Source organism: Drosophila biarmipes, chromosome 3L, assembly GCF_025231255.1.
Source record: "Drosophila biarmipes strain raj3 chromosome 3L, RU_DBia_V1.1, whole genome shotgun sequence".
Lineage (NCBI taxonomy): Eukaryota > Metazoa > Arthropoda > Insecta > Diptera > Drosophilidae > Drosophila > Drosophila biarmipes.
The window spans coordinates 25,420,610-25,445,973 of record NC_066613.1 but is presented as its reverse complement, the minus strand read 5'-3'; the positions used below and the strand labels follow the sequence as shown (position 1 = coordinate 25,445,973).

Sequence of the window (25,364 nt, the reverse complement as noted above, 5' to 3'; positions counted from 1 at the left end):
TATACTTAGAAGAAATATTTCCTAGATAGTTTTTCAGCTTCGTTCCGAAAGGTTTATATAACACCGTACGATTTAACGATAAGAATCTTTCAAAGACATGTAAATACCAAGAAGAATTAAATAGAATTTAACCAAGTCGGTAAGATATGCCTAGTTTTAGGTACTCTTTTCTTTCCGTGCACCTTGCTTACATTTCGATGCGTTTTCCGACAAAGGCAGCCACAAGAAGTTTCTTACGGGCTGTCAGATTTTGTAATGAAAGTGGATGCTGGCTACACCCGCCCCATCCTGGCTCCATGCCCATCCCCATCGCACGCAACCCTTCCCCGGCGATTATTCGAGCGCAAAATTTGCGGTAATCTGCCGGCGGACAGCTTCCAAACATATGCACAAAGTTTTCGCACGGGGGAGTCCGGAATCCCGGAGCCCAGGAATCACGCACTGCTTAAACTTTTAACCCTTCTGTAGTATGTTTGCCCCGTTTTCCCAAACACACAAGCGCAACATCCTGGCCAAGAAGTTTGGGAGCCTGTTGCTTTTTGTTGCTGGTCATTTACGGCCATTTAGCTGCATTTAACCAAGTCAACAATAAAGTCAAACAAAAGAGCCTCCTTTTTCGCCCAGCAGCTGACTCAGATTTTTTTATTAAAAGTTTTTTTGGGGGTAAGGGGACCCATCGAAAACCAATAACCGAAAAACTTTTACATCCAAACATTGGTCACGGTCTATATGATACCAAAAACCTCGTAAGCCCAACTTTCTAATATCAACAGAGAATCTTAATATTAAGAATATTAAATATTATCTGTGTTACAGGAAAGCGCACTTCAAAGAAAACAATTACTCGAGAATACTCTTCCACAGTCGCCTTTCACATCAAGACCAGAAATCCCAGTCGAGCCCCTGACCCGAATTCGTTAACTAAATGTTCTTGCGGATTGACTTCGCTCGCAACGAAATCTCTTCACTAAAGTGTTCAGCCGAGCACTTCATATGCCATTTAATAATGATTAAGCACTCGAAAGCAATGGGTTTTGCGAGAACTTCGGTTGGCTGAGGGGGAGGCACTGGCAAACGGAGCGCCTTATTCGAATGTCATCAAAACCATCATCACCATCAGGAGCCGAGCCCCTCAACCGAACCGAACTGTTGACGCACTTTGGTTTCGGGCCTCATTAGCGCCGGGAGTGGAGTAAACGTAGACCCAAGTCGGCCTTCGACGGGCCCCTCAAATTGTGTCAGCATCAGGTGTCAATTTTAATTTACTGCTTCGAGCCGGCTTGTCATCTCTGATGTTTGTTTGCCTTGAGGTGGGGCTTGGCTTGGGGGTTGTGGGGATGGTGATGTGCTAGCCCATATTTCGGGGGCTTGCGGTTGCTGCGGTAATTTTGGTTTCCTGGCTTAAGGATGTATCCGAACCCACTGAAGCTTGCGGCTCGGGCCCAACCATTTCATCACTGATGAAAGCGGTGTTCAGCCATCTCATCGGTATGCAGGCCCCATCCGCAGCCTCGACATATAGCAATAATTGAACGCTTAGCTCAAATGGCCGCAAAAAACCGCTCGCTAATGGAGCATTTTAAATATGCGGCTGTCAGCGCTGCGCATGCTAATCTATAAAAGCCATTCTGGAATGTCAGAGGGGTCTATGCAGATTTTGAAGTCAGTTCATTTGAATAACTCAGCGAATTTCAGAGGTATAACAAAAATTTAAAGTATTTTTAAATTATTCTAAAAATTCTAACAAAAAAGTTTGAGATTTGCTGGGATATGATATGATCAACTATACTTTGTTTCAGAAAAGGTTTCCCTTTATTTTTACTTTTCAGGAAATTTAATATCTTAAGAAAGTACCCTATATTCCAGGTGTCCCCCAAATAAAAGCCAGTGCCATTTGTAGATTCTTAGAGGTTTAATGCATCACAAGTTGGGGCGGTAGGGAAAGTAAATGCCAGGCCATGAGCCAAGCTCACGGGGCACTATTTCCGCTGGGTTCTCAATCCGTTGATTTACTTCTTCAGCAGCAGAGGGGCGGCGGCGGCGGCCACGTAGGGGCGGGCCACGTAGGGGGCGCTGTAGGCCAGGGGAGAGGTGTAGGCGGCGGCGTAGGGGGCGGCAAAGCGGGTGTAGGGAGCGGTGTACGCGGCGGCGGCCAGGGGAGCAGCGATGGGGGCGGCAGCAATGGGAGCGGTATAGGCGGCGGTGTAGGCGGCGGGGAAGGCCGCGCTGTGGGCCACCGTGTTGGCGGTGTAGCTGGAGGCGTAGGGGGCCACGTAGGCGGCACTGCCCACCACAGCGGGAGCGGTATAGGCCAGGGGAGCGGCGGCCAGAGGAGCCACAATACCAGGCTTGGCGGCAGCCACAGCCACAACAGCGAAGAAGATAGCAGCCTATGAGGTGAAAAATGTTATAAATTAGAACATTTATAAAAGAATTTTAAAAATAAATTATATCATTTGTATCTCTAATTCTTAGGAAGTACTTTCAAGGCTTTATTATAATATTATTGAGATTTATTTGAAAGTATAGTTTTTCAGATTTTTTAAAGAACTTCTTATTTGAGCTATATTTTAAACACTTCTGCTTTTTCGTTTCATAAAAAAAATGTACTGAACGTAGTGAATTTTCTTATACTTTGAAGTTTAACCCTAAAGCACTCCAATTTTTAGAACTCTTTTTTGAAAGATAAACCCTTGCTCTAGCTAGTTCCTTTGTACTTACGAATTTGAACATGTTGATTTGATTTGTTTTTGGATTGTCACTTGGTGGATGGCCAATGGGTTTGTGATGTCCAACACAGCGCTGCACGGCTCTTTTATAGCCACTTACACTTTCCGAGCTACTTGGCCATGCAGATCACGCTTTCAGATCAGCCATCGATGGCTGCCAAGTCAACGACTTTCGATTGACGTTGCGCATGCGCAATTCTTGGCCACCGTATTGCTTTGCACGAATATTTTTTAGTTTTCGTGGTCTAGACCTGGCCATGTCTTATTTTTGGTGCGTGCCTGAGCGTCCGTTACTTCGAATCCCCCGGCCATTTGTCCCTGACCTTGACGACTGCAATGCTTTTACAATTTTATAGGTCCAGCGGGTTAAACCAACACCGAAAAGGTAGCTAAAATCGTGTGATTTATGCATGTTATTCCAGCGCGTCGTCAGGAAATTATCAGTTTATTCCGGCCCATTACCACGCGACTGCTTTAATAGACCACAGTACAAATCCGGCTAATCAGTGTCTAATAATCCACAATAGCCGCAGGCAGAAATTAATTAATAAATGTCGCAAATTGCGGCCAAAGAGCTTAAAACCCACTAATTAGAAATATCGAGTGCAGGCGGTCGTGTGTGTGGCAGAGCGCACTTTGCAAGAATGCCCGCCACAGAACCACCCAGCGCCACATACTCGCACTCCTCTCCAGGGCTTTTCAGGAACATATATCCCGATGCTCCTGCAGTGGCAGTCTCACACTTGAAAAAGTGTTGAAGCGTGAATTTTGCTTAAAAATGCCAATTACGCGAATTCAGCAATGCAATGGATTGGTGGAAGAGGCGGTGGAATGGCGGGAAACGGGATTGAAAGATGCTTCGCTCGAAGGGGAGGCTCTTCCTGGGCGGTGTGGGAAGGGTACACTGGGGAAAATCCGCAGCCAATTTACAAATTATCTTGTTTTCAGATCGGTTTCATAAATATCTAGGTATACGTGTTTTTAACTTGCCTTCATCAAATTAAATGAAGAATTTGTTTATAAATTTAAATACATGCTCAGAAATTGAACAATAATTTTTCAGCTCTAAAAAGGCAGTTTTTAGGCTGTCAAAATGCAAGATATGGTCGGAACGAGGAATGTCATACCTCGTTGAGTTCGTAAATTAAATTCCTTTCAATTGGCATTTAAATGTGGAAATTAAATTTTTGCCTTTTTTCGCAAAAAAGATGATGCACCCCCTTGCAAAAAATAGGAAAATTTGTCAAAAAATAAATAGTTCTTAAAGTAATAGGGATTGTTAGCATATGATTCTAGCTTTTCAAAACAGTAATTCTTTGAGCTCTACGCCATGGTTTGGCTGAAATACGATTGAAAAATCGACAAAAAATTGAGTATTTTAGACAAAAATAAAGAACAGATTTATTCGACACCCTTTATATGCACATATATTTATTAATATGCTTAAATGATATAGAAATATTTTTATATTTTGTATTTCACCCAAAGGAGATGATAATAATTTTTCGTAGTACAGCAAATTGTTGCCAGTTCTGTTCCTCCTGGTTTGCTCTGCCTCCACTGCCGTCGAGGATGTTGCAGCGAAGGATTTGGCGCGCATCCCGCCGCTTCCTTCGCTCCTTTTGTGGGGCTCAAGTGTTTGCCATGTGCCTGAGCATACGAGCCAGCCTATTGCCAGTGCGCCGGGTTGCGGATCCCTTTGTGGAGGCGGATGCGGATGGGGAAGTGGACCAGGGCGGGTGGTGTCTACTAAATGCACAGTCATGCAGGCGGGGCGGAGGCCTCGAATTGAAAACTGCTGCGGCAACCGCAGGCGGGAAACATATTTGTTTTGACACTTGACTTGCCTCCTGGCCAACAGGCTGCTTTCATTGTCAAGTTTGCGGCGAGGACTTGTTACTGAAATTATTATATTGGTTAATCCGCCTAAAAGCTTTGATGGCACTTCCCCTCCTCCGCCGCCCCTCGATCTCTCTCTTTTTTAGCCATTTCGAGTGCAGCGCCCGCAACTTTCGAGTGGCCCGAATGGGGACCAAGCATATCAAAGAGCAGTCCCCCGGGAGCCGGGGATGATGTATATGTATCCACGAGTGCCGGCAAGTAATTAAAAAGCAAGAAATTTCCACAAAAAGCCGAGCACGAAAATTCGCTCCGTTTGACAGGGACAAAGCTTGCGACGAGGACTTCGGAGCCAAAAGAAGAGATTCAGAATCTATAGCCGACTTTTAAATGTGCTGTGTGTGGTTTGGATGCATTAAGTGTATTTTTAAATTTATTTATAAAACAAGATGCAGATTGTGGCTTTAAGCTGATACTATGCTACCAAAACGCGTTCTATTAAAAAAAGATACATTTAATAGATGTGTTTTTACAATTTAAATAAAATCGCAGCTAAATTCAAAACTATTAAGAAATTCACAGATGTTTCTATAAACACTGAACCAAGGACCAAGGACTTCTAATTACCGAGCTACCCTGGGAAAATTCCTTGATGCAGGGCATCACCAAGGAACTTTGAACAAGTTGCGTGAAATATTCGCGGCACTTTTCCTTTTTTGCTCTTTGCCCAGTCCCAAGTTGAGTTTATTGCCGTAATAAAGGCGCAACTGCCTCTGACTTGGCCGGGGTTATGTCTGCATCAGGATCAGGACATGGGCGGCGGCGCGGGCGGCGGCAGCAGGGGGCGTGGCAGCAGCTGTGCGTGCGCGTTAATGCGTCGTTTAAGTGCCGTAAAAAGCGAGCGGCACACATGACACCCCCACCTCAAAAGAGGCCTAACTCAAGCCGCTTCCGTATTCCAAAGCCCGCATCAAGATGAAGTCTATTAAAAAATTTCTGGTTTGAATTCGTCCGGAAAATTCCAGCGACATTTGAGCGCAGCAATGGAGAAGGGGCGGCCGCCTTTAAGTGGTTTCCACAAATTATTCATGAGAACAAAGCCGTTTTCCTGGGGAAAGGGGAGAAGGGTGTGGGAAGCCTCCGAAAAGGTTGCCACGCAGGGGTGGCTCAAACTTTGCGAAATTCAGCCAGGAACCCATTTGAGTGTTTGGTGGATGGAAATTAATACATCTAACTTCGGTCGAACTTTTTAAGCCAAATTTCAGTCAATTGTTGCAATTTATAACTTAGCTTGGATTCTGTTGTAGATTAAAAACAACAAATAACTGTTTGCAATTGAAAGTTTAAAGTAATAACCCGTTTAGCTAAAAAAAAATCCTATTCCCTGCCCATTTCGTGATATAAAATATATTTTAAATATATAATTAATATCTTTAGTTACTCACTTAAAAAGTCAAGTATTATTTAACATATATATAGACCTATATAGAAAAGAATTTATGAAAATTTTATTATGAACCAAGGTGGCTCTAGCAAATATAAATCTCCATCATTTTATCATCATAAAGGTTTCCTCTTGCCCAAGTTTGTAGTTCCTGAATAATTGAGGTATCCATCAACATCCTTCGCCACTTGAATATCACCCCTCAAGTGGGATTCTGCGATCATAATTGGTTTACGACCTTTGTTCCGCCTTGTGGGGTGCGCATTTCAATTGCTCAGGCCCCGTTTACAAAGTCAAATCGAATTAGGCCCCGCACGTGCCGAGAGTGCGTGTGCGGCACAATGGATGGGATCGGATTGGCTTGGCCCACTAAACTGGAACGGAGTCAAAGGCTTTGAGCTGCGATGTCAGCGATGGCAGCTGCATGGGTAAGCGCGGCCTTCGTACAGGTGGCTATGCTGCCCGTGGTCACTATAAAAGCTGGCCCGTCCGATCGAATTGACATCAAATCAAGCTCGCAGCTTCAAGTAGTCACTACAACCAACCCAAAAAACCAACCACCAATCAACATGAAATTCGTAAGTACTGCGAAGAGTTGAGGTATCCTAAGGATTAACTTATTAAGGACCATGTGAACCCACAGTTCGCCGTCTGCTTCTTCGCTGTTGTGGCCGTGGCTGCCGCCAAGCCTGGTATTGTGGCTCCTCTGGCCGCCGCTCCCCTGGCCTATACCGCTCCCGCTGTGGTGGGCAGTGCCGCCTACGTGGCCCCCTACGCCTCCAGCTACACCGCCAACACGGTGGCCCACAGCGCCGCCTTCCCCGCCGCCTACACCGCCGCCTATACCGCTCCCATTGCCGCCGCCTACGCCGCCCCTGCTGCCTACACCGCTGCCTATACCGCTCCAGTGGCCGCCGCCTACACCGCCCCCATTGCCCGTTATGCCGCTCCCATCGCCGCCCCCGTGGCAGCCGCCTACACCGCCCCCATCGCCGCCGCTGCTCCCGTGCTCCTGAAGAAGTAGAGCAGACCATCGGCAGTTTGTAACATCCCATCCTGACCAACTTGTGTTAATAAAGAATTGTACATACCAACGTAGCCAAGCATTTCTTTTCTTTATAAAGGTATTCGCACTTAAAATTCATTATTATGTGCACATAGTCTTTAAAACATCGATTAGAACTAAAAAGAAAAAGTTTCACTTGAAAAAAAACTAAAGTGCAAAAACGTTCAATCCATTTTAAAGCCGGTTTAATATTTTAACTTAAATATTCTAAATTAATTTAGGTATGTGATTATATATAATTGCTTGCTTTCTGAATTTCTTAAATTCTTTTTTGCATTTATTTTTCTTATCTGATAACTTACTTCTATCAAAAGAAAATCTTAATAAAAATTTGCTTGTTAAATTGCACCTGTTTTATTATCTGAAATGGTTCATCTCCAGTTTGTTTATACTTAGATAAACTTGTTAGTACCCCTCTAGTCTAAGCACATTTTATTTTTTGTAATACTTTATACTCAAAATAGTTAATATTATTTATAGTGCACAACTTTCCCCCTCCGCTATGCAATTTTCCCGAGCAAAATGAACTCCTTTGGCTTTGAGCAGTGATGGGGAGCAATTTGTACTCCGCTTTTTCCACTCGGTTCAGCTCAGCTAAGTTCTTATCGAAAGCCGGGCATCTGGCGTCCCCTTTTCCGCGCTTTTCCTTGCTTTGCCCCGCTTTTCCGCGCTTTCCCCCTCCATCGGCAGCTAGGCGGCAAGTCTGCGCTTTGCCTTGGCCAGGATTAAACTTTCCATTTAAAAGGATTTCTTTTCTATATGAAATATGCTTCCTTTCAGCGTTTCCTGCGCGTTCCCTCCTGCTTCTTTTTTTCCTTCGTCCTGTCCGCAGCCAGCGGCTCCAGTCAAGTTTTCTGCTTGACTTTGTCCTGCGCGTTGAAAGGCCCGAGTGGAGCCTTCTGCCCCTCGGCGCTATCCTGCTGCTCCTTATCACAACTTTGGCATCGCCCCTCGTCCGTCCATCCCAGCCGAAACCCCCCTCGCTCAGGTGGTAAATTCCAAGTAGTTGTAAAGTTTGCTACCTGAGCGGAAAAGGCTAGTAAAATCCACGCAGGGAAGGGCCGGCCGAGGGGAAAATGGTTGCTCCATTTTCGCCAGTTCGCTCGCAACAGATAGCGTCCAAATTTAATGACCTTTTATTCAATAAAACTGCGTGGAGCTGCGGCAACTTTTTGCCTTTCCATGGTGAATATTACTTGTTGTCGCCCTATCGCGTTTGTCATCCCCATTTTATTTTATTTTAGCCCGCTTTTTGTTGGCCAAAAGTTGTCAAAGGTAAGCAAAAATATGATAAGCAGGAGGGCAAGTTGGCGAAAGGATTTTGTTGGCATAATGAACCAAAGTTTCGGGGTTGCAAGTAAAAATAAAAATTATTTTATTTTCAAAGTTCCCTAAAAACTTAAGTTAGAAAATTTACTGGATAACCACTAAAATTGTATATGAATTATTTGTTAAACGTTATTCTAGCACTCCTTATAAATATGTTTCCATTACACAATCACCAATAGTAAATACCAAATAAATAAAAAGTAGTTTTCCAAATTTCCGCTCCTTTTCTGCTGGCTTTTCCACACCCTTGTAGCCATTTTCCCCTCGTTAATTCGCTAGAAAAGTCAAAGTGCAACTATTTTGATTGCCAGCGCTGTGGCTGTGGCAATTGGCAACCAATGTTTGTCTGGCAACTGGCGAAGCAATAAAACCAAGCAAATGAAATTTGTATTCACTTTATATAATTTTGACGATTTTTCAAATCAAATACACACAAACACACACGGACCGCACATACCTCGGTTGGCCCAAACACACTCTCATATATATGCAGCGTACATATGTTAGAAAGATTCCCTTTTTCGAAACGAACACAATCATGTGCAAACATGTTTTTCAAATGGATTACATGAATAAAAGATTTATACACGTAAGGTAAATCAGTAGCGGGTTACCAAGATACACTCACCGACATCCTGCCCTGCCCGGAAAACCCACACTCCCACGCCCACTTTCCCCGCCCACAACTCCCTATTCCCAGCCGAAGACGTGCAAGTGAAAATATGCGCAGATGTAAGCAAATTTGCGGAGCGACCGGGGGGAAAATGCTGGCAAAGAGAAAACCCAAATGGAAAATCCCACAGAACCCGGCTGAAGGTAGATGATGCCTCTTGCCATTTATTGATTTGTTTATCATTTTATGTATTTATGCCGCTTTGATTTCAGGCGCCAAATCGAATCAAGCCCGGGGGAGAATAAGCAATACCAACAGGATTATTCCGAGCACACGCAAGCCGAGTGGCATCCAATATTCCCATTGAGGGATCAGAGTTTTGAAATTATCTTTAAGATCTTTAAGTTTTTTAATCCCTGAAAGGGGTTTTTTTTACCTTTCTTTAAGTCACTTTTATTGTTAACTATATTTTCGTTCTTTAATAGGCCCTGCGAAACTTAGCTTTAAATAGTCTTGAGCTTGACAAAAATACTAAAAAGATGTTATACTATATTTTTTAATTAAACAAAGCAAACATTAAAAAAAGGCCTGTTATTTATCCAAGTCAATGCTAATGTAACTATTTGGTAATTGAAAAACAATAAGCTGCAATTGAAATTTCTTAGAAATACATATTTGCCCTTTAAAATAAACCAATCCATGACCATTCAAACAGTTAGCGGGTATATTTTAAAATTTAATCAAAAGAACATATGCGTCAACAGGATATCCTTGAGAATAACAAATATTTTCTTAAGTTCATCTATCATTTCTTAGTTAAAGTACACTGCTAATTGGGGTACCTTGCAAGGGGCTTAAGGTAGAGCACTGCACTAGGAATGCCTCCGAATTCGCCGAGTATTTAAGTCGACCAGCACGGAGGCCAACAGCAACAGGCATCGGTTCCGGATTCAGCGCCTTAGATACGGGTAGTAGGGATACGTGTCGTATGCGCCATAAACCGGTGCATACGCATACGCCGCGTAGGCCGGATAGCTGGCATAGGCGGGGTAGTAGGCCGAGGGGGCGGCGGCCAGCCAGGTGCCCCCCGCTCCGGTGGCATAACTCACTGGCGTCGTGACCAGCAGCTGGGGCTTCGCCTGGCTCAGGACCGCGAGCAATGCGAGCTGGCAGGATTATTGATACGTTTGAAATATCCAGATGTGGGCACTGTGCATACCACGCGGCCGCCGCGCGGCACACTCACCATTAAGACCTTGACCAACATGGCTCCCTTTCGATTGCTGCTCCTCCGGCTGGCTGTGCGAACGAAATTCAAAATTTAACTATTCGATTGCTCCGGCCAGTCAATCATATTTATAGCCTTCGGCTGGACGGCATGGGAATGGGTACTGGAAACCAGCGAAGAGAATCACCGAGAATCGCGGAGAATCGGGGAGAACCGGGGAGAGACCCGGAGTTGTGCCATCATTAATATTGCTAGACCTAAGCGCGCTGAGTGGCATAAATTATATTCTTAATGATATTTGAAATTGCTGGGAAAGAACAAATATATAAGACAACGACCAGTAAGTACACCTAAATTGTTGAAGTTCCGAATACTCTATGGGTCATTAAAAGGTTATTAAAATGTGATTACGATCGGCGATTTTTTTAAATATTTATAACCTTTTTAAATTTGTATAATATATAATTGTCAAATTTTGAGTGTCAAATAAGTGAGGTAATACAACTTATACAAATTTTAAATTCGATAATAATTCCATTTTAAGAGAAATATTTTTAATAACATTATCAAACAAAATCTGCAAGCTTAAAAAATTAAAAATAAAAAACCCTATGGAAAAATAGATTATTTTTTTTCATCATCAAAGATCATGACATAACAATATGAAATGTCACAACTTTGCTTTTTATATTTTTCAAGCAAACCTTATTGATTTATATTTTTACAAAAATCACAAACAAAAAACAACTATTCAGATAATAGAACACTACACTGCTGCATAGCCCTCCTTTCGCTCTCTCTGAATCCACTTTCCCCATATTAAGCCCCACATCCGGCTGCGTCACAAAGTTTGGCAAACACCAAACAATGCCAGAATCAGCTTTGATACCCTTTGTTTTCCTACAGTTAATGGCCAGCAGCGAATGTCGCGCTACCTTCTTGGGCCTGTCATTCATTACTACGGGTAGGCACATAGCTCCGCCCTACCTGACTCACTACAGCCCCCCAAACGCCCCGTGGAAACTGCCTCTGTGCATAACATATTTGCGTTTATTTAGACGTTGTAAAAATTATAATTATGTGTGCGTGCCTGCCATGCACATGAGCCTGAAATCGGGGGTTCGAAACAAAACCATATTTTGCGATCACTTGGTTAGATAAGGGCCAGGGTGACGTCTTGCTTAAAGCCTGCTTCCCGGGTCTAGGACACCGCCGGCACTTCAAGCCATAACTGACAGCGCAATTTGCAACTGGGCAAACATGGCCCAAACGATGGGAAACCGAAGGGTAGCCTGTTTCGCAAGCTATAAATAATTAATTAATTCGGACGCAGACAAGCGGGTGAGACCGTAGACCAGAGAGCGTTCTATGCAAATTTCCTGAATATAGACCATAAATTCGCAGCCGAACGAAGCCCGATGAAGCCATCATTTGTGCCGTGCCGTGCCCTACCTACAATAATTACGAGTAGATACATGTGCTTGTGTGTGCCGATACTTGCGGATATTAAGTTGCGGCAAGTTCACTGACCACCGACGGACTTCAGCGGCCAACTCCGCCGGACCACGCCCAGCCAACTCGGCGGAGAGTACTTTGGAAAACCGCTTTTGGCGACAGTTTTCCCCTGCCTTTTTCCGCCCCCCTTTTTTTCGTCGCTGGCTGGTTCGGCTGCTAATTCCCAGCTTGCTTACAAAATGGCAAATAGTCGCAGCTGGCAGCCATTTTTCTGGTATTTCCCTTTGTTATTGATACCCTGGGTAAGTAGGGGCTAATTGGGGTTTATGGGTTCCGAAAAGTAAAGATCTCATAGGGAAAGACATAGAACGGGAATAAATAACTAGTATCTATCATTAGAAACTATATTGTTTTCATTTTTAACAATATAAGAACCAAGAAAAAACTATATTTAAGATCCGGTCTAAAACTAGATTGAAGCATTTCCTCGAAATCTGTTTTAAAAATGCTTATAACCAGTTTTTATAAATAGTTTAAAATGTGATTATAAAGCAGAGTTTTATAGGTATTTTTTTTAACTAAAAGGGAAAATATTATAATAGTAATAAGATTGTACAATAAATAAAAGTATCAATAAAATATTTGCTAGTAAACCATCTTTCCTCTTCAAAATCGGACTCTCAAAATAATAAAGGGTATTCAGCTTGTCGACCCAATTCTTCCAAGAAGGCTGAGCTTTGTTTTCGCAAAGCTGCAGCGGAAACATTGCATAATTAAAAAATAGCTGTTTACGAGTAGATTGTTTGTTTATTGTGAAGTCATCTGCAGCTTTAAGCCCCTTCCCTCGCCCACCCCCATAAGCCCCTTGTTACTTTTCTCCCTTTTTGCCAGTTCTTAATTTAATAAAGCGTCGTATTTAAATTAATTAATGAGCAGCGCAGCTGGCGGTGTTAATGTTGGGACGAGTGTAAAGCTAGTACAAAAACAGGTGCGAGGAATGTTACGGATTTTGGTTACTACGGGCTATTCACTGGAACAGTTGCTCCTTCTGGAGGACGACAATTTTGAGACCTTCGGCCAGCTTGTCGTACTCATTGGTCAGGCAACCGAGCATCTTGCGAAGGTCTTCCGGTCTGACCACTCCGGAGCAGTTGGTCTTGCACAGTTCCCGCATCTTGGCCAGGTGAACCATTCCCTCGCGCAGCAGCTCCTCCCGCAGTTCCAACTGGTGGTGAGTCTGGCGCAGATCCTCCTGAGTGTGGCATGCTTTTTGCTTAATATTTCTTCGATAACGACGCCAGGTGTTCTGTTGGCATTCCACAACCTTTTTGCGATACCACTTGAGGGCCACCTGCTCGAATCTACGGTCCAAAGCCTGCAGTCTCCCGAAACCCTCCAAGCCGCATCCTCGGAAACAGGTCTGGAACAGCTTCAAACGATTGGGTTTTCCTCGCCAGCGCTTTAGCCGTTCCAAGGCCTTGTAGGCTCCAACTAAGAATCCTTTAACTCGAAGATCAGTTCGCTTGGTATCTACTGGGGGGACAGGCATATCCTTTCCATCCTTCAAGGAGCCATCCAAGTTGTAGAACTCCAAGCACTGGACACGTAGCTTCTCCCTGCGAGCCAGCAAAGCCTGAACCGGTTTATTCTTGAAAAATACGGGGGGAAGCGATTGCCCACCAGTTTGTCTAGCCATCAGTGCAGGACTATCATGATCCTGACTGCTTCGAATGTTTTTTGGCGGAATCTTTGCTTTGGATCCTTCAGGTACGGTATATTCAGGCTCTGAAGTGTTCCTCAAACGTTCGGCCATTTCCTCGAAGCAGTCTTTCAGGTTTTTCACAGCACTCGATCTGCGGGTTACCTGTTCTATAACATTGGTTATCCTTTGAAGTCTCTCTTGGGCTGTGGGACTGCAGGATGGTGGTTTCTCGCTTTCTCGATTCGAAGCTGAATCGCCACTATAACTTGACCACTTTTGATAGTACTTCCGGATTTTCTCCATGGAACTTTTACTAAAAGGATGTTCTTCGTCCTTCGAAAGCCCCTCTTCTAGGACTTGGACTCTCTCCTTTACACTTGGTCTTTCAACCTTGGTAACACATTCCGGGCAAGTCTTCTGCGAACTGGAACTAGTCTGCGAAGAAATGGAACGAGTCTTCGCCGTTTCAATTATCGTCACTATGCTGGCCCTACTGTTGGTGGTGGGTTCCTTTTCCGAGGGTTCGGAAACCTCCCTAATGGGTTCCAGTTTCTTAGATCGAGGAATATGGGTAAAAGTTTTCTTAAGTGATACGCTCCGGGAGGAAGAAGATGATTTGCCTTCCCCAATACGTTTCTGCTCCTTTGGTTGAGTTACCGGAATATTTTTGGTGGATTTAGTAGACGTACCGATTTTGGAGTTACTCTGGGAAAATACCTTCTTGCATGAGTGACCTTTGTACACGTCCAAAATCTCGTTCAGGTTCCGGCTGCAGTTCCGCACATCCGTGAACGGCTCCTTGAGAAAACCAAAGTCCTTCATGTGACCATGCATTAGCAGCACAAGGCTGTTCCGTGCCAGCTTCTGGCTGGGCGGAGCCCTCTCGAACACCTTCATCCACCTGGCCATGATCAGGCGATCCGACTGAAAGGCCCTCGCCTCGTCGACATCCTTGTAGATGGCCACCTGCTGCCTGAAATGGCGATCCAGTAACTCCTCGCTCGGTTCTATCGATGCCATATTCGCATATTCAGCCAGATTGGACTATTTTTGTTTCCGAAAATGTGTTTCTTTTGTTTTACCGGCAAATTTGAATGAAAACCACCCGCCGACTGCAATCGGAACCGGAGTGGGATTATGTGGCCTTTCCTTGCGGCTGTCACCGAGCGTTTCTCTGCCACAAGGAGCCGAGTGGCCCAAAAGTGGAGCTTAGGGTTTCTCAGGGATGCGTCAAGTGGTGGGCCCAAGTCTGGTAACAAGCACAAGGAGCGGCGACACCACACTGTAATTAAAATATGCACAATATTACATGCGAAGCTTTCAAATCTATTTTTATGCAGTGAAATTTTGTCCATGAAGATATATATATTCATAGATTAGAGGGCAATTGAAAAATACCATAAGAAAAATATCAAAGATAAATCGAAGTAGATGTCTGAAGATTTTTTTTTTGGTTTTCTCCAAGTTCTTTTCCTGGTATCACCATATATTTAAAACAGAGCCGGTCCACATTGGTATTACAATTTTTAAGCTGCTTACAATGGATTCACAAATTTTATAGTTCAACTAAAAAAATGGTATTTAATTTTTTGCCTGCTTATACTATTATTTTATATTTTGACAAAGTTCGAAAAGGGAGAACAATTTTTTGTTCCCAATTAATTTTTTGAGCAAGCTTTAAATCCAAATTTGTATTTTTAATCCTAAGTAATATTTCTAAGTTATATTTCATAATCCTAATGGTTTTTTTTTATATCCGAAATTTATTGATTGCCATAAACTTAGGTAATTATTTGATTCTAAGTGTAACTACAGCGGCAACAACACAGTGTGCGGTTGTGTTGCCACGTAAATTTTCATTAGCACAGCGCGCGTATAAATTAGGAAAATGAAGCAGCAGCGGTGGCAGCGGCAGCGGCAGCAGGCACTTGAGTGCACCGCAACCTCCATCAAGATGCCCCCTGATGGGGTGAGTGGGTGGTGGCTGATGGGCGGCTTAACCGCAACGAAAACAACAACGACGGTACGTAGGTGCTGCGGCTTGTGGCGAACTGCGAGCAAAAGTTGCAAATGCCCGCCTGCCTGCCTGCATAAATTTATATTGTTAAACATGAGCTAGAAAAAAGCACGCGCAGCCTGTCAAAACAAAGCAAAAAGCAGGCAGGAGCAAAGAAATGGCCTGACATGCAAAGAGCGGTTGGAAAAAGTAAAGTAAATGCATAACGTACCTCGCAAAAGTAGAATACCTTAGTTATAGTGCAGTCAGAGTTCACAGCAAGGCTAATAAAAGACCGACCTCACAGGCAACGGGGTTATCTTTAGATACTTTTTTTCTACAAAAAATTGCTACTTGTGATGTGACAAAAATGTGTTGAACTGACGAGGTATAAAAAATCAAAAGTATTGACAAAAATTTCGTTGTAGGATGGATATTTCCAACATTTAGAATTTTTTTATTAAAGTGAAATAAAAAGTGAATGGCTATCATATTTTTCCAAGCGGCATAAATGTTTTTCATTAGTCTTCTTAAATTTTGAATTTTAAAATTAAAAGAATTCAATGTTTAAACTTAATTTCTGTTTTGTTGCAAGGAAAAAAGAGCTATCTGGCAACGCTTTGGTGCTTAATCGTTATTTTGCTTATTTGGTCACACTGAAGTTTTTTTTTTCGTTCTGCGCACGCGTGTAGTTTTATATTTTGTTTTCCTTTTTTTTGGATAAAATGGATCTTGAGAACCATTATTGCATAAGTCAGAGAAATGGCACTATTTCCATAACTACACGTAGCTTTATTGACGAAGCCCACAAATCCTCCCTGGAGGAGGGAGCAGGAGAAGTAAGTCCTGGGTACATTGAATGCTTCAAAGTTTAGAGATGGCCTGTGTTTGTTTTTCAGCTCTATTTAACTTGTATACCCAAGAGCTGTAGTGCGGAAAAGGTGGCGCAGGTGGCCGGCGAACTGGGTGAGATCTACGCCCTGCGCTTCAAGATCGATTTCTCGGGGTACAGTCGTGGCTTTGCCTACCTGCAATATGTCAGTACGCCCCTCAAGGAAGCTGCACTGAAGTAGTGAGTTTTCTCTTGGGGTTCTAAGATTAGAGCATGTTGCTAACCTGTTACCACTCTCAGTCTGCCGAGGCGATTTCGCCAGATGAACCTCCCCATCGTGGTGATGGCATCGGAGAATAACCGCGAGCTAGTGCTGAAACGGGTGCAGTCGCTCAGGCCCTGGCAAGTTTACCAGGAGATGCGCAAGATATATCCCTTCACCATCCTGCGGGTCTACGAGCACCGACCCACCGACGAGTTCATCTACATCTTCCGGTACCGCAACAATGACACTGCCGCATGTGCCCATCACAGCATAAGAAATACCATCCGAAGGTTCGGGGCGCGTGCTCGCATATCCTGGCTATGTCGAGGGCACTTCTTGAGTGGGGAGGAATTTAACGTCCATTGCTGCCGAAAGATACAGGACTGTTGGTTATCTAACGCAGTTAGAGAAAATTGTTGTTGCGCGATTTAAAAGCAGTTAAAGGTAGAGGTTCAGATAGAGTAAGTTACTTTCTTGTCTGCATAAGCTGAAAAGGATTTAAAAAATTGTGTTTTAAAATACTTTTGTGGTTTGTTTAAATTACAATCAGTATTCAGTTTTAAGTACAACTTAGTTTAATGGAAAACTTTTTAACTTTTGATAAACACTTGTATTAATGTCATCGTTTAAGGTACATTATTTTTTTTTTGGAAATTTCTTGCCTATCACCTGCAATTTTTTTATGTTTTTAATAAAAATGTAAAAAGCTATAGATCAACTCTTTAATGAATGCTTTTTTAAGACAAGATATGTTTCCATATTTAATTTTTATACCAGAACTTGTAGTCGAAAGTGAGTGCTATTACACAAAGGGATTGGTTTCTAAATGCTACCTATATTTGCTCCTAGCAATTTCACTTAAAAACAGACAAAGACACACTTTTTAAAGTGGTTTAGAACTACCATCTGTACAGTAAACTATTTGGCTGCCTATTCGAGTGAAACATGAACATCCTCAGGTTTTTAAAACTAAGTGAAATGGTATATTGCATTGTTCCCGGCCATCCTTTTGGCCCGCAGCTCCTCAGTCTGACGAAGTGCAGCCGCAGCTTGTTGACTTCATTAACTCGGGGCAAAAACAGAGAGCGGCGATAAAAATAACAAAAACAACAGCGGGTCTGCAGTTTTTCACATGCAAATTAATGCAGTGTCTTTGGAGTGCCGGAGTGCCAGGACTTTCAGGGCAATGCGACAGCCTGCGGCATAATGCAATTAAATGAGTGCAGCGAGCAGGAGTCGCTGGAGCCCCCGGCTGGCATTGTGTTGTAACCGGAGCTGGAGTCTGGGACCTCGGAACCCGGTCTCCAAAGTGCAATGATCGACGGACAGGGGAGGAGGGTGCTCAGTACCTGCCAGCTCATCCGTCAGCCGAGGGATGCGAGGGACGAGGGACAGGTCCGCTGCGCATTCTAATGCGATTGCCGCACTTGACGGGATGTCGTGGCAAGCGGAAGCGGATGTTGTTGTCCTGCTCCTGCTGCTCCTGTTGCCTCCTGCCCCCTCCCGACTGCAATTAAATTAGAGCCTGAAATCGAAAAGCAGTCCTCGCAATGATGCAAAAATAAGAGGCTGCGAGAAGAAAACAAACCTCACAGCCCGGCTCATAAATATTCATTAAATTAAGCACAAGTCGAGACATCTTCAGGGGGGTTACTGAACAACAAGCCGAGCTGAATGTTTTTCCAAATCATTTGCATTAATTTGTTAATTCAGGCGCGACAGCCACGCCCCTGTTCACTCACTTAAAGGCCATTAAAATTTCAAAGCCATGTGTGGGATTGTGCGAGACCTAACCCATGGCAATCTGCTGCTCGGCGCACAGCCCCCACTCGCCGTTGAAGGGCTAAAGTCATGAAGCCGCATCTGCGACGCAATTCCAAAGACCCCAAGTTTGCTTCTAATTTTCCTGCATGCAGGCATCCATTTTTCGAACTACAGTTGGTATCAAAGGGGTAGTGTTATACAGAGCTCTGTCCTAAAGCACACGTTATACTTCTATATTTATCCGTTTAATATATTAAAATATTTTAATTTTTAAGTGGTAAATATTCGACTTCTATGAATAAATACAGTTGATAAAATAAAGATTGTTCGAAATCTTTTTAAAAATATCAGTGTTCCACAATTTGAGATTTTTTAAAGATTTTTTAATTTTCAATATTTATTTTTTAAACCTTTAATGCTATTTTACTTTCTCCCTAAACGACGTTTAACTTTATATTGAATCTTTGCTTACTCAAGCTTCTCATCAAAATCTTTAAACCAGTCAAGTTAATATGATATGATCATTATGCGATATGATATTTCTTTACCTATATCCTTTTACAATGGTGACCACTGTAGTGTGACCCATTTTCGAGTCTGCGACGGAGGGCAACTGAGCCTGAGCTTACCTGGTTATTGCGGCAAGTGCCAATATTTGCCTTTTGATGCGAGCGGCAAAGGATGCAAGCGCGGGGTGGGGGATATAGTGTTTTGGGGGCGGGACAAAAGTCAAGTAGGGAAGTGGGAAAGGGGGTGGGGAACTGACACAGTTTGTTTTAGGCTTTAAGGCGGACGGTCGTTGGATTTGGGTCACAGATTGCCTGGGACAAAGGCTCCAAAGGAACGAGTTCGGGGGGCCCTGTCGCCGGAAAGCGAAAGTTATGCACATATTGAGTTCAGGCTTTAAGGGGGATGTGCCAGTCCAATTTCTTGCCGCTTTCAGCTTTTTGAGTGCGGTTTTAGTTCCGTTCCTGGCCCTTTTCCATTTTCGTGCACTTCTCCAACCGCATCTGCAGCAAAGAGCATGACAGATGTGGATGATATACGTGGGCATGGGATGGGATAAGGGTGGGGGTGGTGGATCCATGGAGCTCCATACGGCTGCGGATGTGGTGAGGGACGAACCGCCAACCTCCAGCACTTAACGCGAATTTTTTGATGATTTTTTAAGCAACTTGTCGTTGGCTTGGAAATGCCATTACCGACATGCATCATGCATATGGATGACTCGGTGTTTTTCCTGTCCTCGTCCTCGTCCTCTGCTGGCTTTGGTTTAGACAGATGGTTGCCGGGGAGCACGAATTCAAGATGAGCTGGAAACTGTCTTTAAAAGAGTTGGCAACTAGTTTGCCGCTGAAATCTGCATGTTAACCAGACCTGAAAAGCTGAAATGTTTTCATAACTGATGGAAGCTCTGCAGCTGCGAATATAAAAACTGTGTTTAACTTCGCTTGCCAGCAAATTAAAAATATGTAATCAAAACAAAAGTTTTTATGACAAAGAACAACTGAAAACATAGCCATTGTTTTAATTATGAACTTGTAACGATTGAAACACAACCAAAAGGTTGTTTAAAAGTTTCATTAGTTACGAGTAATATTGACAAATCAAAGGACGTGACTATACATGTTATGTAGTTGTAGTTCCTTTATGTATCTGTACATTAAAAATATATCTTCATGGCTAATGAAAGCACAAAAACAGACCAAAGACCAATTAGTTTTGGAAGGAGTAAAGTAACCAAAAGAAGATTATTATTTTAGCAGCACTAACCATGGAAAGACATTTTCTTCTCTTTCCCAAGACAACTTTTCGATTCCTTACAAATCCTGAGGAATTACTTTCTTGTCCTTCTCCTTTGGCCAACTTCCTCTTGCTCACCAGCTCATACTTTATTAATCAATTCAATTTTGTCGCCAAAAATTATGAAAATTCGCCCAGATGCTGCCCGCCCGCGTTGACAGCACAAGTTGATAATGACTGCTGAAGAGGGCAAAAAGTGCCAGGAGTTAAAACAACACTTTTATTGACTTCTTGGGAATGCCTTCGGAATGCCTTCTTCGCTCCTTCCCCTTTTTCGGCACTCTGGATGCCTGCAAATTAATGAAAAAACTTGTGGGCGTTGCCGTCCGCGTTGGATATAAAACACAAAAATATTTATTTTTCATAAGGTGAATGGGGGGGGGGATAAAGTCCTTGAGGTCGTATTAAAAAATCCCCAACAGCGTCAAGTGGGAACAGTTGTTTTCGCTGGCAAATGAGTTTACGAGCGTGTCGTGTCCCGGCTGCTTTGTTTATGCTGCATATTAAATAAATTTGACATCAGCCACGACAAGTCCTCCGGCCCTCTGGCTTTCGTCTTCGGAGTGTTTTGGCCAACTTTGCTTGTTGACAATAAAATAACATTTTGCACTCACTTAGCCCAGCTGGGCTTGCCAGCCTTTCCCCCGCATTGCCTCCCAAACTTGCCACCATTCGAGAGTTTTAATGAAAAAACTTTTCGACTACGAAATGGATAAAAAGGCTCATATTTTTGGTCCGGAAATTGGAATGCAATAGAGTTGATTTCTGTGCGCAAATTTATTGTATTTGTATACGCAGTATGTACTCAGGCGGCTTCATTAAAATGTACACTTGATCAATGCTTGAATTTCTTGGGCAAACTTTCCACGACGGAGCGTGCAAGGATGTGGCATAACAATATTACGCATACGCAACGTGAGCCGGGGCTGTTGCTCCATCGGAAGACCGAGAAGCTGGTAGTCAGCCAGCCGCTCGTGGGCATTGCAAATCAATCAATAGACGCCGGGCGAAGTCAATCGTAAGGAATTTTACGCAACACACAATAAAACGCATATTGCCCTTTGAAAAGCACACTGCGGAAAGCGATTAACTAGGCAATGGTTTTGGTTGCATAACTTCTCTAATAAAAATAGGAATTAAATAACAAAAATCTACCAATCTTCGAAGATTTAATATTTTCTTTAGTATTGAAGAATAGATGCTAAAATGTAAGATGTTTTTGTGTTACAGATCTGCCTCAATATTTGTTAAATTGTTACATTTACTTACATTTTTTGTGAATTTTTAAATGTATTTTATTTATTAAAAAATTAATATCTTAAATAAAGTTGGACTAATTATATCTTTAATAATATTTATACTTAATATTTCAAAAGAAGTATACAAATTTTTCAAATTTGAATCTATGTTTAAATCTAAAAAATTTAAATTACTGTTTTTTTGTACATTTTTGATTTGTTTTATCTTGGTTTGTTATTAGTTTGTGTTGTTACTTAAAAGCCCATCAAAGATGTGTAAACGAATTAGTGTACATCATAAACAGTTCACTGACAAGTATAGATTTTTCATTTAAAGACTTTTGGCATAAAATGTGTTCAGGTTAATCAAGTGGCATATGTGTGCAATTTAAATAGGCCAATTAAACCACTTATAATAGCCCTAATTAAACTACTTATTTCGAGCCTAATGGCCAATTGAGCCCTAGTTTTTGTCCGATTTTCCTGCAGTGTGCGAAATTGTGAAATGCTATGCGCAATATTGAAGCAGCTGCTCATGCTTTAGCTAACATTCCGATGGAGAGTCAAACGGACGGCCAGCAGTTGGTTGTGACTGACAATCGATTATTTGCAGAGTGCAAAATAAAACGTCAAATGAAATAAGGAGGGCGGAGTGGAATGGGAAATATAAAGAAATGTATTTACCATGTACCAATGGAGATGTATGTGTGTGCAGCCTTCTTGTTGCTTTGGCATCGGATTCCTCAGTCGAACGGCAATTTAATTTCAATTTCTCCGTTGCCAGGCTGTGCTTTCTCTCCCGCTCCCGCCCCCCTCACCATCTCCGATTTCACATTATTTATGGTGCAATAAAAAATATATATACCTACACCAGGCAACGTACGGGGGCAAAAACTTTGCATTAGCATGGCAACAATATTTGCCGACTCTTTTGTCCTTGCCGCAATTTTGTTGCGAAATTTCATTATGAACGGATGTCGCTTAAGTGCACATTGAATTCAATTAGAGCCCGACAGCCCGTGCAGTTCTACATGCTGTCGCAGAATTCGCATAGTTTGTGGATATGCCATCGCCATGTATACAGTACCTCTATGCATATCTACGGATTCAAACCTGCCAATTGAAAATTGAATTATAAAATATTTCGCACACAATGCCAGGCAACATGTCCGTTGAGATGTCTATGTCCTTCGGAGACGCAGCTTGGTCCCAACAGGACATGGGAAAACCGCATCCAGATGTTGTCTCCGTGCGGGCTTGGCCAGTCTTCCGATTGGAATGCGCTGCATTAAGAAGTCAACTCTTCCGGGCGTAAATAAAGCTATTTTCCGAGGAATTTCGATTAAAAACTGGTGCCGGAAAAGTTACCCAACGACCGTTGCTTCGTCAACTAAAAGTTGGGCAAGTATGTGATGCCAGTGCATGGGCCAAGAAATGTGGCTCTTAAAAGTTGGCCATTAACTTGAAGCTGAAGGCTGGACATGTGCTTATTTCAATTTACAAGTTTCGAGAACTTGAACAATTTTTTAAGTTACATAGCTAAATATAAAGTTTAAGTATAGGACTTTCCCAAACCTATAACTTATATATTTATGTAGATCTTTATAATAACTTTCTTAAGCTTCTAAACTGTAATAATATAATCCAAGGAGATGTAATTCAATTTTTTTCTAAAATAAGAGTCATTTTGAAGTAGAAGTAGAAACATACAAACCTGATTTTTTGGGGTTCTCTTAATACGAAGGTATATTTTTTCTTCCAAATGATGTTTACTTTTTTATCCAAATAATTATATATTAAACCCCTTATCTCTTAATAAGTTAGTCATCAAAAAAAGTATTCCCTAATAAGTTTCCTTTGTAATGATGGCCCTAGAGCACTGGAACCATTTAATTGCGCCACAATCATCCATCTAGAAAATACTCCAAAGATAAATAGTGGCCCGTGCGACCCATTCGCTTCTGAGATTCCCCTGGGCCATCTTCGCTTAATGTGTCTACATAATAGCGTTCACCGGCTTCCAACTGGCTGGATTCTTTCCTTTCCGCCCCTAAATTTGCTGGGACTGGCCAAGATGCTGTGCAGGGTTTCCTGCATCCTGTCGCTTCCTGTGAGCCACCAGGCCAGCGGACCACCTCCTGGACACCGCATCCACCGGCTGGGAGGAGGAGGAGAGGCTCCTTCTGGTGCTGTGGTGGCCATTATTTCCTGTATTTAATTGCACTACTCTCGGCTGCGGTTTTCTGCTACATTTGTTGCCGCCTGCAAGCGACCAAGGACTATAATGTACTTTGGCCAGTGCAGTCCTTTCGGGACTTTGGACTCCGGACTCGAAACCCGGGACCTCACCCATTTATTTCTGCTTTTTTCCAGTTTTTGGCTTGATTGCCGTTTGCCGGCTGCTTCCTTTGTGACGTATTTGTTGGTCACTTTGCTGGGGGCAGTGGCAGTCATCAAATGATTTATTCTTTAATAAGCGTGCTCAGGACATGCAGAGAAATTAGATGTGACCACCACACCAACCGCCACCGCACTCCCGTCGTCCTGCTGACATTTTTCCTTGACGCTCACAAAAGGAATTTGAGCAATTTATGAGTGGCAGGCGGGCTGAAAAAAATACCGAAGCAGCGTTCGAGAAATTAATAAGGAAGATGGGCCAGATCGGAAGTGTGAGCAGCTGGGTGAAGGAGCCGCGGGAGGCAGATGGCTTCTCGAAAGTATTTCCGGTATTTGTGCCATTAAGGCAAGCGAAAGGCGGCGAAAGGTGACAAAAATGCACGCAACCTCAACCTCAGGGGTTCGCAGGATGTGCGCTCTTAAGTATGCAATGATTTTACACTCGAGAGCCCCTCACTTTTTATAAAAGGAAACTATTATATTATATCCTTTAATCCTTATTAAATTCTGTTTATTTACACAAGCGTACCAATTACTTCACAAAATATTTTTATATTTTTAAAATTTTCCAGCGATGCATTTAACATATTTAGATAGTATCTTGTAGATGCCAGGCATCTTACACATATGAGCTGATCACAACGGGTTATAAAACCCTTTCCTTAAAATATAGTATACAAACAACCACCCCTAAATAAAAGCTTTTTCCATTAAATTTCAAGTTTAAAATCGTTTATTGAGGTCTAGAAAAATATTTGCCAAGCCATGAGCCGAGCTCACAGGGAATTATTTTCAGTAGTTCACAGTCCGTTGATTCACTTCTTCAGCAGCAGAGGGGCGGCAGCGGTGGCCACATAGGGGCTGGCCACGTAGGGCGAGCTGTAGGCCAGGGGGGAGGTGTAGGCGGCGGCGTAGGGGGCGGCGAAGCGGGCCACTGGAGCGGTATAGGCGGCAGCAACTGGTGCGGTATAGGCGGCGGCAATGGGGGCGGTGTAGGCGGCGGTGTAAGCAGCTGGGAAGGCGGCGCTGTGGGCCACCGTGTTGGCGGTGTAGCTGGAGGCGTAGGGGGCCACGTAGGCGGCACTGCCCACCACAGCGGGAGCGGTATAGGCCAGGGGAGCGGCGGCCAGAGGAGCCACAATACCAGGCTTGGCGGCAGCCACGGCCACAACAGCGAAGAAGCAGACGGCGAACTGTGGGTTCACATGGTCCTTAATTAGTTAATCCTTAAGGTAGCTCAACTCTTTGTAGTACTTACGAATTTCATGGTGATGGTTGATTGGTTTTTGGTTGGTTGTAGTGACTACTTGGAGCTGAGAGCTTGATTTGATGATGAGCTGTTCGGACTGGCCAGTTTATATAGGGCCCGAGCCGAGTTTGCTTGCCGGGGAAGGCCGCGCTTAAACATGCAGCTGTCGTCGCTGACATCGCCACTCAAAGTATTTGACTCCGCTCCAAGTTACTGGGCCAACTCAAGCCGTTGTTGCTGCACACGCACACTTGGCACGTGCGGGCCAAATTCGTAAAGGGCATTGCCGGGTTTCCTAGGCCCACTTGGCCCTCAGAGAATTACATTTTGATGATGCCCTTTCACAGATATTCGACTTCATAAAGCTTAGAATTATTTTTAAACCCATATTAAAAAAAATTTACCCGGTATGAAT

At 43.2% G+C, this 25,364-nt stretch overlaps 6 protein-coding genes across 6 annotated transcripts; 2 read left to right on the top strand and 4 right to left on the bottom strand.

The window, feature by feature from the left end:
* Nucleotides 1–1,893: 1,893 nt before the first annotated feature.
* On the bottom strand, nucleotides 1,894–2,784 carry LOC108034755 (pupal cuticle protein C1B). Its single transcript, XM_017109704.3, has 2 exons — nucleotides 2,722–2,784; nucleotides 1,894–2,390 (listed from the first exon to the last, which is right to left on the bottom strand). Exons 1-2 carry the CDS (start codon nucleotides 2,731–2,733, stop codon nucleotides 2,010–2,012), a joined length of 393 nt encoding a protein of 130 aa, XP_016965193.3. The 5' UTR covers nucleotides 2,734–2,784; the 3' UTR covers nucleotides 1,894–2,009.
* A 3,742-nt stretch (nucleotides 2,785–6,526) lies between these two features.
* LOC108034752 (vitelline membrane protein Vm26Ab) lies at nucleotides 6,527–7,110 on the top strand. The gene is made up of 2 exons (XM_017109701.3): nucleotides 6,527–6,590; nucleotides 6,656–7,110. Exons 1-2 carry the CDS (start codon nucleotides 6,582–6,584, stop codon nucleotides 7,034–7,036), a joined length of 390 nt encoding a protein of 129 aa, XP_016965190.1. The 5' UTR covers nucleotides 6,527–6,581; the 3' UTR covers nucleotides 7,037–7,110.
* Nucleotides 7,111–9,743: 2,633 nt separating this feature from the next.
* On the bottom strand, nucleotides 9,744–10,335 carry LOC108034689 (uncharacterized). The gene is made up of 2 exons (XM_017109630.3): nucleotides 10,267–10,335; nucleotides 9,744–10,186 (listed from the first exon to the last, which is right to left on the bottom strand). The coding sequence occupies exons 1-2, from the start codon at nucleotides 10,285–10,287 to the stop codon at nucleotides 9,971–9,973; spliced, it is 237 nt and encodes a 78-aa protein (XP_016965119.1). The 5' UTR covers nucleotides 10,288–10,335; the 3' UTR covers nucleotides 9,744–9,970.
* A 2,248-nt stretch (nucleotides 10,336–12,583) lies between these two features.
* Nucleotides 12,584–15,801, bottom strand: LOC108034561 (uncharacterized). Its single transcript, XM_017109490.3, has 2 exons — nucleotides 15,634–15,801; nucleotides 12,584–14,687 (listed from the first exon to the last, which is right to left on the bottom strand). The coding sequence occupies exon 2, from the start codon at nucleotides 14,423–14,425 to the stop codon at nucleotides 12,731–12,733; it is 1,695 nt and encodes a 564-aa protein (XP_016964979.1). The 5' UTR covers nucleotides 14,426–14,687; nucleotides 15,634–15,801; the 3' UTR covers nucleotides 12,584–12,730.
* Nucleotides 15,802–16,040: 239 nt separating this feature from the next.
* LOC108034702 (uncharacterized) lies at nucleotides 16,041–17,210 on the top strand. The gene is made up of 3 exons (XM_017109643.3): nucleotides 16,041–16,240; nucleotides 16,301–16,473; nucleotides 16,534–17,210. The coding sequence occupies exons 1-3, from the start codon at nucleotides 16,127–16,129 to the stop codon at nucleotides 16,928–16,930; spliced, it is 684 nt and encodes a 227-aa protein (XP_016965132.1). The 5' UTR covers nucleotides 16,041–16,126; the 3' UTR covers nucleotides 16,931–17,210.
* A 7,215-nt stretch (nucleotides 17,211–24,425) lies between these two features.
* Nucleotides 24,426–25,023, bottom strand: LOC108034693 (vitelline membrane protein Vm26Ab). Its single transcript, XM_017109634.3, has 2 exons — nucleotides 24,959–25,023; nucleotides 24,426–24,893 (listed from the first exon to the last, which is right to left on the bottom strand). The coding sequence occupies exons 1-2, from the start codon at nucleotides 24,965–24,967 to the stop codon at nucleotides 24,516–24,518; spliced, it is 387 nt and encodes a 128-aa protein (XP_016965123.1). The 5' UTR covers nucleotides 24,968–25,023; the 3' UTR covers nucleotides 24,426–24,515.
* Nucleotides 25,024–25,364: the final 341 nt, after the last annotated feature.

What these genes read in the sequence shown, in the direction of transcription:
- LOC108034702 (XM_017109643.3), top strand. Translation starts at nt 16,127, where the DNA reads ATGGATCTTGAGAACCATTATTGCATAAGTCAGAGAAATGGCACTATT. An exon ending in TGGAGGAGGGAGCAGGAGAA is followed by an intron (nt 16,241 to 16,300) that starts GTAAGTCCTGGG and finishes TTTGTTTTTCAG; the next exon opens with CTCTATTTAACTTGTATACC. An exon ending in AAGGAAGCTGCACTGAAGTA is followed by an intron (nt 16,474 to 16,533) that starts GTGAGTTTTCTC and finishes TACCACTCTCAG; the next exon opens with TCTGCCGAGGCGATTTCGCC.
- LOC108034689 (XM_017109630.3), bottom strand. Translation starts at nt 10,287, where the DNA reads ATGTTGGTCAAGGTCTTAATG. An exon ending in TGTTGGTCAAGGTCTTAATG is followed by an intron (nt 10,187 to 10,266) that starts GTGAGTGTGCCG and finishes TAATCCTGCCAG; the next exon opens with CTCGCATTGCTCGCGGTCCT.
- LOC108034561 (XM_017109490.3), bottom strand. Translation starts at nt 14,425, where the DNA reads ATGGCATCGATAGAACCGAGCGAGGAGTTACTGGATCGCCATTTCAGG.